Raw genomic sequence first — 16,846 nt, 5'->3', positions numbered from 1 at the left:
AATACATATGTGAAAAAAATTTAAGCATACCGTATAATTGCACTGGGTAAAGGCCAAAGACATGAAACACAAGAGCAAAAAATTACAAACAGGTTAAGAAACATGGAAGAACAGCAAAAAACTCCACAAACAACACAGTGCATATATACTATATAAAAACTAGGTGAGATTATCAAGAATGTAAATTTACTGGGGATTCAAACCAGTTTACGTGCACAAACCTCACTTTTATACGAACAATCCTGAATAAAGAAAAAACGTAAAAGGTCAATCTTACCAAAGTATGCAATAGTTGCATTTAAAACCATGAGCATCACCCACAGTCTGCCTTATAAAATAAAAGGTTTAAAAATTTGTGTTCATAGAATTTCATTAAAAAAAGCATCATTGTACTAAAACTGGGAACAAAAAACAAAACATTATTATATATTAGCTAATATTTTTTTCCAAATGATTACCTATGTTAAATATTTAAAGAAAATGACGTCACATGCCAAAATATTCCGAGCCAGCCAAAGTCGGTTTAAAGATAACATGAATTTGTAAACGTTTTATCAAATCAAAGGACTGAAAGCTTAGTTATGTACGGATGCTATATCCAACACTATATTTTATTTTAGGAATTCATCTTCAAAAACTAGAAGGCAGGTACTCTTTCAAAGTATTGCCTTTATATCCACGGTTTAAATAAAATCCAAGTAATTCATTGAGTCCTTCTGCCCAAATACCTGCTGGAAACATTTTTATTTTACGAATTTTCTTTAAAACATCACCATAAAAATCGGGATGAGGAATATTATTAGCAATCAGCGATTTAAGACTACTATTGTACTTTGATATAAGATTATAATGACCATCAATACACTTTGAGAATGTTTATAATGTTAAAATTAAAATCATCACGTTTATCATAAATATTGATACTTAATATATATTATATCTTTCTTTTCTTCGAGTTGTAGATCTAAATAGGATGCTTTTAAATTGGATGTATTGAATTTATTAAGTTGCAATTGACCTTACGACAGGATTTGATTGACAGGTCCTATCAGCCAATCAGAATGTAGGGCTGATAAGCCGTGTTGCTATCCGCCATTTTGTCCGTCAAACTGACCAGAGTCCGTCATATACATGCGCTGGCAATTCCTCGCCTTTTTAAGTATTATGGTAAAAAGGTGTTGTCATGGCACTTGTAATTCGGATACAAGGTAGCCAGGCCGACTAAAGATGGCTTACAATTCGTTCTGTATTCGAAACCAGTGAGTTATTTAGAAAAATGCAAGTGCTGTATCAGACTCTGTGGAAGACCTCATCAACAGCTGAACTTGGAAATTTTGAAAGATCGTTCAAAGGCGAAACATCTATACGTCTGTACAAAAGTATTTTTTTGAACAAAACTACTTATTTCAATCCGCTCAAAATTTATTTAATACTGAAATTGTCCGTGCATGACCTAAATAAGTGTTACTATTTTTAAACTATAAACATCGTACATTTATGCTTTGGCTTGTGTTGTCAAATCGGCATTAATGGCCATTTAATATCAGTTTCAACATGGACACGATTGATTTCATTCAAGATAGAGGTATTTTTGTTGATACCGTTATGTAGTTTTTATAAACTGCTTTGCTTTCAAAGTAAATCAGGAAATATCGTACAACTAAATTTTTGTCCGAACCATCGCATGCTTCCGAATCTCATATACTAGTATGGTTCCTATGTAAACAATGGCTTTTGTAGCTGTCATTCCGACACATTTCATAGATTTCTTATTTTCATATCAGCACTTTGTCGACGGGAAATCCAATCAAGAAAACACTGACCCTCAAGCAGCTACTGTATTTGACCTGCTCACACCAGCTAGGCCTCCTCCAAAACTCAGATAAATATTTGAGCCACCAAAACAAAACGAGAACAGATCGGTCTGAATCGTTAAGGTTTTATTTTCTGTATAAAACAATTTATTTCACTGTACATTTAAATCAATTATTATGTTCATTAGAACTTGATTCTGCCAAACATGTGCTGTAAAGACTTAGACTTATTATGAATAAAGAACAAGTCAAACATGCATGTATTTTCATTGTTATTTTTATATTTTGGGCCATTTACGTAAATCTACACTATTTAATGATAGTTCATCCAATGTTCAGAGTCCAGATCACATGCACACTCGATTAACAGTATTCTTAAAGTTGCACTCTCACAGAATTCTAGTTTGACACTTTTTGTCTCAGAATCGGCTTATTTTGGCATTCTTTAAATTAAGACCTAATATATAAATCACAAAGCAAACTTCTCCGAGCCAAAACATGATAAATGCAATCGAATCCTGTGTAAGTTGTCAAAGTGATCAATCTGTGAAAGTGCAGCTTTAACAGTGAAAAATAACTTCTGCTAATGCTATATATTTTAAAATATATTTGCCATTGCAATAAAGAGATATTCACCTACAATATCATACATAAACATCAAAGAAATATCAAAGTTTAAGTAATGTTTGCAAAACAACAATGTATTTAATAAATCTGATATTAAATATGCAACAACTGGTGTTATACTCCAGAACTGAAGCTAACATCATAGAGGTACATCCTTCCAAGAATCCATCAAAACAACATGCTGAACAACTTCAAGAACTCTCTTCAAAAGACCACACTTTCCTGAAATAAATAAAAGATGCCAATATTAAAATAAATCAGTTACATGTATTGTTAAATATTTTAATACTAGCTGTAAATGCTACTGCCTTTGATGTTTGCTTTCTACATGTATATCATAATGAAATATTGACAAGATACTAGCTAATGTTTTGTGGTTGTTGTTTTTCTCTGGACAAATAGTCCATTACTTTTGTACAGCAAAGTAAAACTAAATGTTATAAAAAGCTTTAAAATAGGTCCTACCGATTATTTGTAAAACTTGTCATCACTGGTTTTCTCTTGCGGTTGACATTGCCTGGACTGGCAAATATCATGTGTGTGTGTGGGGGGGGGGCGGTTTCCGGTCTTATGCTAGGTCCCCTGTGGCGGTAGGCTTGTTGAAGACAATAATAAGGGGACTTCCTTATCTCCATCAATCAGAATACTTTAATGGTGTCAACGGTAAATAGCAGGAGACCCTCCACCAGCCTTAACCGGTAAATGGGGGGGAGGGTAGTGTGTGTGGGTTAGAACCAGCTGCCCGGTCAGCTTAGTTGGTTAGAGCGCCGGGCTAGTGTTCTGGTGGTTGTGAGTTCGAGCCCCACACCGGGGGCACTTTTCCTCCCAGGTCTACTTTTACAGCCAGAGTGTGTGAACATATTCCACAATTTCTGTAAGAACAAAAATCAAAGCATGTGAATGTTTGAGCAATGCAAAAGTTACATATTGGTATCACCCACGATTGTCACTTGTCAACTATTACATTATTATTCATAAGGGGAAGTGTTCAATCGCTTAGAACTGAAACTTTTTATGCATAACCCCAATAAACCATTTCTGCTCATACTATAGAATACAAGGTTATACTGTATAGCTGGCAAGTAACTGTTATTTAATGTCACTTCCGGGTTCCCCATTCGGGCCATTTATGATTTACTCATATTGTGCGATGATTTATTCTTTGTTTCAACAATACTGTAAGAAGGACCGGTGTTATTAAAAGTTAAACTTACCCTTGTTTGCATTTACAGTATGCGTCACACACACGCTTTTCCTTTGTATCGATGTCAATGTTGACAACATGGCGGCTATCCGATTTTCTCTGACTTGGATAGATTTCACCCCGTAAATGTTAGATATCGTCATTTTCTAAAGATATATCGAGCCTTCCGATGTAGCAGCCAGTTACAAATTCCTTTGACTTCTATTTTTTTCGCATTGTAATGTCACATTTATGATAATTTGTCAGGAATATCGGAAAGCGAAACGACGCGAGACGCCATTACTTCCTCGTTTGTTTGACGGACATAGACAGAGTTCGCTCCCTTGATATCAGGGGGCGTGGCTTAGAAGCCGCTGTCGTAAGGTCAATTGTGAACGGTTATCGATTTAATAGTATCTATATATAATATAATTGTTATAATTTTATTGGAAATTTATTTATTTCAGTCTTTGATTTGTGTACAGATACGAACATATTTAGCTTGATAAATGTTGTTTTCTTCATCAATTTATAGCTACGTGACGACACTTCAACATTCAAAATGCGCCAAAATATCGCTTATATTTTTATCTGTACACAAATAATATTACTTTTGACTTGTTTTTATAATTTTGGTCATATGAGATTAACATCATAGTGCATTTAAATAAAAAGACCAAAGAAAGACATAAATATATGTTTTGCTTCTTTAAAGAGTCTCCTTCAATTTCATCTTAATTCATACTTATAAAGTCATACAGACTCGAGTAATTTCGAAGGTTGTCACGCAGATAATAGCTAAAGTATCATCTGGAGTAAACACAAAAAAAACGCGATCTCTAACATCACTCTTACATCCGTATCTATCGTCCTCCATTCAGCATTCGATGCTGACTGTAGCGACATCCTTGCAACTTGAACTATCGGTTCCAATACCGCGGTCAGCTTGAACTATCGGCTTTAATACCGCGGTCAGCTTGAACAATCGGCTCAAATACTGCGGTCAGCTTGAATTATCGGCTCCAATACCGCGGTCAGCTTGAACTATCGGCTCCAATACCGCGGTCACCTTGAACCATCGGCTCCAATACCACGGTCAGCTTGAACCATCGGCTCCAATACCACGGTCGATGTTGATTGTAGCGACATCCTTGCAAGTTGAACTACCGGCTCCAATACCGCGGTCGATACTGATTGTAGCACATCATTGCAACTCAACCTATCGGCTCCAATACCGCGGTCAGCTTGAGCTATCGGCTCTTATATTGCAGTCGAGGCTGGCTGAAGCTATATTATTGCACCTCAAGCCATCGGCTCAAGTACTGCAGTCAATGCTGACTGAACCGACATCGTTGCAACTTGAACTATCGGCTTCCATTCCGATCCGATGCTAAATGTAAAGACATCCCTACAACTGGAACTATCGGCTCCAATAAGGCATTCGCTGCTGACTGTAGCAAAACCCTTGCAACAGGAACTATCGCCTACACGACCTCAGTCGATGCTGACTGTAAAGACATCATTGCAAGCAGAACTATCGTCTACCCCGCGTCAGCCGATGCTGACTGTAGCAACATCCTCACAACAGAAGCTATCACCGACCCAACTCGGGTCGATGCTGACTGTAGCAACATCCTTACAACCGGAGCTATCACCAACCCAACTCGGGTCGATGCTTACTATAGCAACATCCTCACAACCGGAACTTTCTGCTACTCCACTTTAGTCAATGCTGACTGTAGCAACATCCTCACAACCGGAGAAATCACCAACCCAACTCGGGTCGATGTTGACTGTAGTAACATCCTCGCAAGCGGAGCTATCACCAACCCAACTCGGGTCGATGCGGACTGTAATATCATCCTCGCAACAGGAACTATCACCAACCCAACTTCAGTCGATACTAAATGTAGCAAGAACCACACAACCAGAACATTCTGCTACACAGTTTTAGTCTCTGCTGACTGTAGCAACATCCACACAACCAGAAATTTCTGCTACACAACTTCAGACGATGCTGACGTTAACAACATCCACACAACCAGAACATTCTGCTACCCAACCTCAGTCGATGCTGACTGTAACAACATCCTCACAACCAGAACATTCTGCTACACAACTTCAGTCGATGCTTACTGTAGCAACATCCACACAACCAGAACTATATGCTACCCAACTTCAGTCGATGCTGACTGTAGCAACATCCTCACATACAGAACTATCTGCTACCCAACTTCAGTCGATGCTGACTGTAGCAACATCCTCGCAACCAGAACCTTCTGCTACCCATCTTCAGTCGATGCTGACTGTAACAACATCCTCACAACCAGAACATTCTGCTACCTAACTTCGGTCGATGCTGACGTTAGCAACATCCACACAACCAGAACTATCTGCTACCCAAATTCAGTCGATGCTGACTGTAGCAACATCCAAACAACCAGAACTTTCTGCTACCCACATTCAGTCGATGCTGACTGTAACAACATTCACCCAACCAGAACATTCTGCTACCTAACTTCAGTCGATGCTGACTGTAGCAACATCCAAACAACCAGAACTTTCTGCTACCCACATTCAGTCGATGCTGACTGTAACAACATTCACCCAACCAGAACATTCTGCTACCTAACTTCAGTCGATGCTGACTGTAGCAACATCCAAACAACCAGAACTTTCTTCTACCCAACTTCAGTCGATGTTGACTGTAGCAACATCCCCACAACCAGAACTATCTGCTACCCAACTTCAGTCGATGCCGACTGTAGAAACATCCTCACAACCAGAACTTTCTGCTACCCAACTTCAGTCGATGCTGACTGTAGCAACATCCCCACAACCAGAACTATCTGCTACCTAACTTCAGTCGATGCCGACTGTAGAAAAATTCTCACATACAGAATTATCTGCTACCCAACTTCAGTCGATGCTGACTGTAGCAACATCCTCACAACCAGACCTTTCTGCTACCCAACTTCAGTCGATGCTGATTGTAGCAACATCCTCACAACCAGAACTTTCTGCTACCCAATTATAGCCGATGTTGACTGTAGAAACATACGCACAACCAGAACTATCTGCTACCCAACTTCAGTCTATGCTGACTGTAGCAACATGCTTACAACCAGAACTTTCTGCTACCCAATTTCAGTCTATGCTGACTGTAGCAACATGCTTACAACCAGAACTTTCTGCTACCCAATTTCAGTCTATGCTGACTGTAGAAACATGCTTACAACCAGAACTATCTGCTACCCAACTTCAGTCTATGCTGACTGTAGCAACATGCTTACAACCAGAACTATCTGCTACCCAACTTCAGTCTATGCTGACTGTAGAAACATGCTTACAACCAGAACTTTCTGCTACCCAATTTCAGTCGATGCTGACTGTAGCAACATCCTCACAACCAGAAATATTTGCTAACCAACTTCAGTTGATGCTTACTGTAACAACATCCTAACAACCAGAACTATCAGCTACCCAACATCAGTCGATGCTGACTGTAGCAACATCCTCACAACCAGAGTTTTCTGTAACCCAACTCGGGTCGATGCCGACAGTTGCAACACCCACACAACCAGAACTTTCTGCTTACCAACTTAAGCTGATGCTGACTGTTACAACATTGTCACACCCAGATCTTTCTACTACCAAACTTCAGTCGATGCTGACTGTAACAACATCCTCGCAACCAGAATTTTCAGCTACCCAACTTCAGTCGATGGTGACCGTAACAACACCCACACAACCAGAACTGTCTGTTTCCGTACTTCAGTCGATTCCGTCTGTAGCAAAACCAACACAACCAGAACTTTCTGCTACCCAAACTCCAGTCGATGCTGACTGTAGCAACATCCACAAAACCAAAACTTGTTGCTATCCAACTTCAGTCGATGCTGACTGTAGCAATATCGTCATAACCAGAACTTTCTACTACCCAACTTCAGTCGATGCTGACTGTAGCAACATCATCACAACCAGAACTTTGTCTACCCAACTACAGTCGATGCCGACTGTAGCAACATCCACACAGCCAGAACTTTCTGCTACCCAACTTCAGTCGATGCTGACTGTAGCAACATCCTCACAACCAGAACATTCTGCTAAGCAACTTCAATCGATGCCGATTATAGAAAAATCCTCACAATCATAACTTTCTGCTACCCACTTTCAGTCGATGCTGACTTTAGCAACATCCACACATCCAGAACTTGCTGCTACCCAACTTCAGTCGATGCTGACTTTAGCAACATCCTCACAACCAGAACTTGCTGCTACCCAACTTCAGTCGATGCTGACTGTAGCAACATCATCACAACCAGATCTTTCTTCTACTTAACTACAGTCGATTCTGACTGTAGCAACATCCACACAACCAGAACTTGCTGCTACCCAACCTCAGTCGATGCTGACTGTAGCAACATCCACACAACCATACCTTTCTGCTACCCAACTTAAGTCGATGCTGCCTGTAGCAACACCCACACAACCAGAACTATCTTCTACCTAACTTCAGTCGATGCTGACTGTAGCAACATCCCCACAACCAGGACTTTCTGCTACCTAACTTCAGGGGATGCTGACTGTACCAACACCCACACAACCAGAACTTTCTGCTACCCAACCTCAGTCGATGCTGACTGTAGCAACATCCTCACAACCAGAACTTTCTGCTACACAACTTCAGTCGATGCTGACTGTAGCAACATCCTCACAACCAGAACTATCTGCTACCTAACTTCAGTCGATGCTGACTGTAGAAACATCCTCACAACCAGAACTTTCTGCTACCCAACTGCAGGGGATGCTGACTGTAGCAACACCCACACAACCAGAACTTGCTGCTACCAAACTTCAGTCGATGCTGACTTTAGCAACATCCTCACAACCAGAACTTTCTGCTACCAAACTTCAGTCGATGGTGACTGTTGAAACATCCTCACAATCAGAACTTTCCGCTACCCAACTTAAGTCGATGCTGACTGTTGAAACATTCTCACAACCGGAAATATCAACACAACATTTCATTTGATGTTTTACGTTTCTTTTATTTTTGGAATAGGTAGTGCACGTTCCACACATTTCCATAGTCCCTGTTTTATTTTAGATTGTAATAAGTATGCTTGATGTATACATTTATTCATATGTGTACCATTAAGTGTGTATATGAACAAAACATGTCCTTTTTTCTGATTTAAATAATTTTTAAAACAAATCAGTTTGGTTGATAATTGTTATAACAATTATCATTACCATTATTGGATAAAATACCTCCTCTTCACCTTATGTTTGTTACCCATCTTTAATTCTTCGTACACTCGTCAATTCTGTTATTGTTCATTTAATTGCAACCGTTAAGTACAAGTTTTACAGGTTTCAATTATTTATACGTATATAAGTATACAATTCATCGAACACACGTATTCAACCCCAAATTATACTGTAAAAGTTTTCATTACTTAGCTAATACTAATTTGAAATCATCATCGCTGACACATTCTTTACACATCGTTTATCATGGTTTAATGAAAACATCACAAATGTACATACTCTCAGAATTGCAGCTTAGCTGTATGAACGTTATTAATGATGTATATACTTGAATAAAATTAGTTTTTGAAACACCATATAAAAACGGTTACGATATCACGATTGAAGATACTGAGTCAATCTTGGTTTCATCCGAAATATATGTATAACCTATACAATTTATAATGCGTGTTCTGTTAAAATTAAAACAATATATTTGATCCATAACTATTGCAGGGATCATTTCGTTAGGGAGAAAAAAATGAACGTAATCATCAACAATAATCAATTTTATGAAAAGGTAATGTGTATCAAATTGATCACTTGTTCTCCTGAAATGTTTTTCATCTGAAGAGTATTGACAACTTATTTGGGAATATTTCACAAGATATTCAAAGTTGCACTAAAATCGTTTGAATCAATTTATGTGTATGATATAGACACAGAGCAAAGGAAAACTTAATCACATTAGTAATTAAAATGTATGTTTGACATCAAACATGTGGTGTATGTTCTGTTGTAGTGTACTAAATGACACCTAATTGGTAAGTGCATGATTTTAATCAGCACAGTAAACTTTTAACATACCCTCAATTTTTAGTTGACGTTAGACAACCTGATTCACAATAATATCAATATCGTTAATCACAAGCGCACTTAGTGATATCTTATTTATATTATCACAGAAATACGTCATGATGTTTACAGTCCGAACATGGTATATTTCATTTGCGTAAAGTTCATTAAGGTGTCTTTTGTAATGTTGAATACATAGTTCTGTCTTCACTATATCGCGCGAAGTCCACTACTAGCGTTTTTCGTTCAACTTCTTATCTTTTTTTGTTATGTATGAACATCTGTTTACATTACCTGCAACATTGATACTGATTATTAAAGGGGAGCAAGTGTTACTAACGTTGTGCTTACTATTACATGCCTACTAGAATTGCCTTTCTTTCAAACTATGTTGAAATTAAATTGAAAAACAACAACACAATACACTTTGGAAATTAGGGTAGTTTTATTCGATACCCATTATGTCTTCGTTGAAGGTTTTGATGCTTTCAAATATAGGTTTGCAGCACATTCTTTTCATTGCATTCAAGTCTGAAGTCAATATATTATCGATAAACATTGATACTGAAAATAAAAAGGTTCAACATTTTTTTTTTTTTTTGTCTTAAGTTATGGTTACTAGAGTTATCTCTCTTAATAATAATAATCAATATTCATATAATAATCACTATCAATATAATAATCAATATTAATATTATATTAAGAAAAATAGTTATATTAATAACTATGATACAAATAAGGTAAATGCGTCACTCTGAGGTCACGATAAAAGCACTGACAACTGAGAAAGATATTATACAAAAGTGTTGGTTCCCATTTAACCGGAAAGGACCCCCATTGGAATAACACGCTATAACCAAACCAAGCGAACAGAACCACCGGGGTACCATTTAACAAGCAGTGACTACTCAACCGAATGAATATGACGCCATTTAATAAAGTTTGGTTCTCATTCAGCTTTGGCTGAACCTTCTAGTTTATACATTGCAATCGAACCAAGATAGCGCGAACAGAACCTGGTAGGTTTCCACTTAACCGAGGATGTCCCATATCTGAGGTGAAGCATTGCAACCAAACCATGATTACTCGCACAAGGTTTAGCTGATTCCTATTTCACCTGGGCTTAGACATCGTATGGCTTAAACATTAAAATCACGGGAAACTGACTCACACAGGGCCTGGTTGGTTGCCATTTCACTTGGTATGACCTCTCATTGGCATGGGCATGTTCGGATGTTATTCCAATGCAGTTGTCCTCTCAGTTTTCTCTTAAATCGGTTGTGTAACGTTTTAAGTCGTCATTCCAGGTTGTTAAACATTGAACTATAGCGTCCAGATTATTCTTGTTTGCTCTTTACTTCATTAAATGCAGAGGGTAATAGCCCCCCTTACGACTTATGAATTCCTTTTTTAAACCGCACGGGGATTGTGTTGGGGTCAATACGTAATCCAGCCATCATTAAAACATCTTTTTTACCCCCACCCCAATCAACACAACTTCCCATTAAAACCTTAATTACTGAATCATTTTTATGACGATATATATAAGTATTTGTTCCAATGTGAGTTAATAATCAGATTCTACATAGCCAGCAAAATTGAATAAACCCATTCAGAATACGCTGTCTTACATTAACTTGAAACAATAAAACGTCGAGTAAGACAATGAAATCAAACAAAGTTGTGTGGTGTTATTTCTGGCAATTCATTCTAAACTGCTAAATATATTATTAAAAGTTTAATTTAAATTTGTGTATAAATACTTATGTGAAAAACTACAGAAACAAGCTCAGTAGCCAAACATTTAAACATAAACACCGTTTAATGGCACAGGGTAAGACTAAGGTCACTTTGAACCTCGTTTGTTATAATTCTGTTATTTGAAGTCCGATAGCACACAGTCTAGGTATCATGATAGAAAAATACATATTTTATACTTATGTATGATCGGCCTTTGTATCATTGATGATAGTTTAAGTTATTTAAAAGTTAGGTTGTGATTGTTAAAACTATGTGAACATAAACTTTTCTTAATACAAATCAAAAGTAAGCATTGAACTTAAAGATTTGTCGCAAGCATCAAGGCATCATTAAAAACGGAATGCAATTTACATAAGAGTTTTAACCGTAGACAGAAGTCTACCTTAGAGGAAAACGGAAAGAAAACGTTAGTTTTGTGGTTTTGAAATTAACGTAGCGTGAATCTGATAAACCTTTCTTTTGGTAGATAATAAAACACAAACTATATTATGCAATTTATTGGCATTTATAAATGCATGTTAACCAGCATTCATTTATTTCAAATAAAAGCGTTTTCCTATACCTGGAAGGATACACAAGTTTTCAATTCATCCTTGCTGAAAAATGTACCCTATGGAGCTGAATGTTATTACCACTTGTTGGGTAAGTTTAGTTTTCGGAATTTTTTTTTATTTTGAAGTCTAACTGATATTCACCACGACTATCTAGTTGTCTGTTCCCTTACTATGCTGGTAACCAAACGTTCTAAGATATTTAACTCTTGCAATAAATAACATAAATAATTGAGGCTTTATTTCCCCTGCATTGCATGGAGATCAGTTGATCACTTTTAAAAAGCAAATCATAGAGGAAAATGTCCCTTCCTCAACATTTGTTATTATTAATCTTAATGATTCGGTAAATGCTAAATGTGTTGCCGTTTCAGTCGGCAGATCACTTTGTCTGTTACTTGCAAAAGCTTAGTCAGTGGTTGTAGTTCAATACCATTCTTAAACAAAGTTTTTCAAAAGTCCAATTGTTTCAATTTGGATTAATGTTGGCAGTTTATGGCGTGATTACCAGTTTATCTGCTGTACAACATAGCTCTACTATAATGTATGTCTATTATGACAAAATGATAATATACCAGGCCTACGTCATTGAGGAAGAATATTGATTAGTCAAAATTATATTGTCTTCTTAATAAAGCAGTTGTACGACAACAGTTCAGATAAATTCTAAAGAGAGTCTTAACAATAAAATATTTATCTCGGTCCTAAGACGTAGACAATTTGGTAAAATATAGAAATATAAATATCATTTTCATTTCTTAAATATGAATTACATGACTTTTCCTTGATATAAATCCAAACTATTAAAGTTGTATTGATTTAAATGTATTATGTTGTAAATTCTACGTGAGTATACCGTTACAGGAAGTTTATTGTTTTTAAGAAGAAATAAGATTCATTTTATAAAGCAGTTTTAGCAAGAAATGTGTTCTGAAAGCTATATCTATTAAGCAATTCAAATAGATTTCTAGAGTATGAGTTTTCACATTTAGTAATGGGACACCTCACATACGGATAAGTATATTTATGAATGTTCCTCTAGAAGATGAATGTACATGGCCATGGCCATATTTTAATTGTAGAAGATAAAGACATGAATAACTAGTATATCTTTATATGTTGACCTCAGTATTTTGAGGACATTGATATTAAAAGCCTAGATTAGAAGCTATATACGACTCTGTCGGATGAGTGTATAGGTAATCTAAGTGTTTACACCTGTTATCTTATGCGAGAAACAAATTTAAATTCATGTACAAAAAAGTCATATTGTTCAATCTCTACTTTGTGGTGTGCAATATCTTGTAATAAATGTGCATACCATTAGTAGTAAATAGTGTGAAAACACGTACAGTCTTACAATATTTATTCAAATGATGTACTGCTTTAATAATTAGACTGCATTAAAAGTATTTTGAAACTCCTGTCTTAAATTTTGGTTAGATCTTTATGATAAACAAATGTAGATGTGGCTTCAACAAATAATCACATCAAAATAAAACTATTTATTACATTCGTCCATTTAAAAACTAGGGCTTCATGACAATTTAAAAATCACTGAATGGTAAATGCATCCTATCCTTGAGGACACATCCATACTTCGTGTTACAACATGCGATTCTCAACCAGATTACAATTGTTGACAATAATGATATAAGTAAGATCAATCAATTTTTTCACAAATGTTAGTATTTTTTTATTTCTAGTTCGTCCCTTCCTTTAAATTGGTCCTACAGACATTGTTCATGAATACTTCAATACGATTGATCTCATTTAAATGGTCCTCACATTACCGCCATACTTGAACTCGTGTGGTAATCGTACAACACTCGAGTAGTTTCGATAACACTCGAATTGAAGTGGATCGATCTTCGCTCAGCACACTAAGTCACAATGATTATGTTATCTACTGTGTAGTACAGACAATCTCAAAGACTCAATGGATGATTGTGACGCGAGATGAAACGACATTGGTCGACAATATGTACGGCGGTTGATATGACATTGTACTGAAAGCTTTCGTATATTCTAAACTGTTTAAATTATCGTAGGCATTTTTCGACAGTTTCCAACATATGTGAGATACGACATTAGGTTTTAGTTCATAACACTAAACTCGGCATTGCATATACATCTAAGGATGTGCGTTATGACTTTCGTGCAAATCGTAGTTTAAGCTGTTACAGAATGGTAGGGGTAGTAGAAGCAATTTAAATAAGTATATTGGTATGTACATCGCTGTTTAGTTGCAAGACCGTTGAAATTTGCGTATTTGACTGAAGGTTCGGAGGAGTATTATGAGCGAAAGGGGGCCTAATAAGTTTATTTGAGCTTTAAACATTTATTGGCTGATATTTATATTCAATTACATTGATTGTGTGTTTATGACATAAAGCCCAAAAATTTGATGTACATTAATTCAATATTATCTTTCGAAAGCTAAGTTTGCTCATTTCTGTTATGAGTTTAACAGTTAATTTCAGCAAATTTTGAATTCCAAATAATTACACTCTCAGTAGATGACTAAGTGTATACGTCATATCTCCACAAATCGGTGGGTACAGGTACTCCCATGTCCTTGTTAATACTTTATTGAAATATATAATTGAACAAATTATTCTTTAAACTGATTTACCTCTATGTTCATGGTCAGTAAATAACACCCTACTAATTTTTATGTCATTAAGTTGATAGCCGAGGTCATGGTGATTTTTTACCAGAAAATGAAGAAGCGTTCCCGATAATACGCGTAATTCTTGATTTGAAAGAAATGTTTACTTTGATAACCTTAAAAGTAGTAAGGAATATATGTTTGATTGTTTCTCTGGACCTTGATTTGTTGTTATCCGCGACAAGTATTTTTTTTTCTTTTCAATTTAATTTAAGACACGTTGAACCTAAAAAAATAATGGTTGAGTTGAATTCCGCAATGCAATACCTTTAATGTTTTAAACAAAATGTTATTCAGCGTTATGCGAAATTCGTATCTATGTTTGTGAATGTGTTAGATACAGATGGAGAAAATACTATTTGCAAAAGAAGGGGAGCGATTGAGTAATACTCATGATTTTACACCTTGACTGTTGGTCCAGCGATGATGTTTGTTCATCAGTTTTAACTGGGTAGTGTTGGGAGTTTTTAAATGTAAATGGCATTTTGAAAATATTCGCTTGGTAAGTTAATATGTTGAACAAAGACTTTAAATTGTACAGATTTTCATTTTAAACTATCAACTATTCATATGTCATGCAAATATCACTGATAAATATTATCAGCAGCCAACTAATGTATTAAAAGGCTCCTTGTACTAGACAGATAATAAATGAACTATTGCAATATTAACGTGTGATATCCTACTAACCGATGAGACAAATATTTAAACAGTGATCTAAAGTTAAAAGGTTTAGATAAATCAAATGTTATCATTTTCGGAAACTGGGTTGATAAAATAAATACACTAAGGTCTCTTTAAAACTGAACGTTTAACATGTTTATTGAAATAAAAATTAACTACATTTTAATAAATTCATAATATTGTAAGGTCTCTTCCGTCAATCGTCAAAGTTGTTCTTTTGAAAGCAAATTGATTATGAGGCTCCTTGATGGGAAATAGCTATCTCAATTATTCAGCAAGCTTTTCTAATAAGATACAAAGTACATATTCCGGAATATTTTTTTTCTTTTGAGGACTTAACATATTCACGGTCACTTTGTATTGCTGTAGTTTGTTGTTCAAATAATAATGAATTTCAATTGATTATTTTTGCTCACGATCCATTGTTCGACTAAATTTTAAACAAATATACATGTTTATACATATTCATAAAGAATAAATGAATGCATATCAAATTTGTAATACAATCTGCTCAATGCAGATAAAAGTCATAACGACCTAGCGCAACAACGTACGTAACTAAATTACAGAGGTCAAATAAAAGAATTGTCAGTTATTTAAGGGCATTCGCATTGTTCATACCTGTGTATGATTAAATAAATAAAAAAAGTCCTGATTATAAACAGCGCGGGTTGAGATATTAATTTTGAACTAATCTTCACAATCAAACACACAATCATCATCTAGCCTCTCGGCTTGGTCTTCCTCTGTAGGGTTTCCACGTCGGAGGACACCGACATAGCTGTGTTGGGTTGACGTTCTAAGAAATGGATGGGGTCAGCAACCCCGTTAACATCAACCCTCCATCCGCCGCTCCCCGCTCGGCCTAATCTAGGTTACCCTGAGTTTTAGCTATGATCGCCTTCCATTGAAAAGACATGAAATTACACAAGTAAACACAACATGTTTTGAAATTGACAATTAGACATACATTTGACGTTGACTTATTGATACTCAATATCGTAGAGTATTATATGATTGGGTCTGTGTCCTAATTATTACTTACCCTCTGGTCGCGCTTAGAGCGATAGTTGAAAGCACGGTGCAAATTTAATCCATTTTCTCCATCAATTGCTGATAGTCCTCCCTGCTCTTCTTTTTTTCCAACGTGCTAGGTATATAAGCATAAGGTTAATAAATTGTAAGTATATAAGTCCATCCCATCCTTAAACTCTGTGGCCTTTAGCTCGGATTTCCGTTGCCTCTTCGCCTTGTTCCAGTACTCAGTCTTTTATGTGTTCCACAGCAGTTCGTTTTCAAGGGAAAAGTTCACCAGACTTCCACCGCCCAGTCCTGGATCCGGCAGTCCTTACTCTGCTTCTTTTCTCTCTCTTTGCCATGGTCGAAACATCCTCATGTGGGTTTTAAGGGTCTTAAGTGGATTCCCCATTGTGTGGCACACATCGGA

At 36.4% G+C, this 16,846-nt stretch overlaps 1 protein-coding gene and 1 long non-coding RNA gene across 3 annotated transcripts; one reads left to right on the top strand and one right to left on the bottom strand.

Annotated features, from left to right (window-relative positions):
• The first annotated feature begins 1,091 nt into the window (after positions 1–1,091).
• On the top strand, positions 1,092–2,897 carry LOC128241553 (uncharacterized). Of its 2 annotated transcripts, none has more exons than XR_008262389.1 (3): positions 1,092–1,379; positions 1,785–1,937; positions 2,567–2,897. XR_008262389.1 is itself a non-coding variant. In XM_052958561.1 (3 exons), the coding sequence occupies exons 1-3, from the start codon at positions 1,277–1,279 to the stop codon at positions 2,670–2,672; spliced, it is 354 nt and encodes a 117-aa protein (XP_052814521.1). In that variant the 5' UTR covers positions 1,092–1,276; the 3' UTR covers positions 2,673–2,897. The 2 variants fall into 2 exon arrangements, 1 of the variants encoding a protein (XP_052814521.1); XM_052958561.1 differs by having other exon boundaries at positions 1,092–1,371.
• On the bottom strand, positions 2,150–3,989 carry LOC128241554 (uncharacterized). The gene is made up of 3 exons (XR_008262390.1): positions 3,656–3,989; positions 2,907–3,313; positions 2,150–2,663 (listed from the first exon to the last, which is right to left on the bottom strand). It is a non-coding gene; the product is annotated as an uncharacterized LOC128241554 (long non-coding RNA).
• Between the last annotated feature and the right edge of the window lie 12,857 nt (positions 3,990–16,846).

Source organism: Mya arenaria, chromosome 7, assembly GCF_026914265.1.
Source record: "Mya arenaria isolate MELC-2E11 chromosome 7, ASM2691426v1".
In the NCBI taxonomy this organism is placed as follows: Eukaryota; Metazoa; Mollusca; class Bivalvia; order Myida; family Myidae; genus Mya; species Mya arenaria.
Note: the sequence above shows the minus strand (reverse complement) of the source record. Positions and strands in the feature narration are given on the sequence as shown.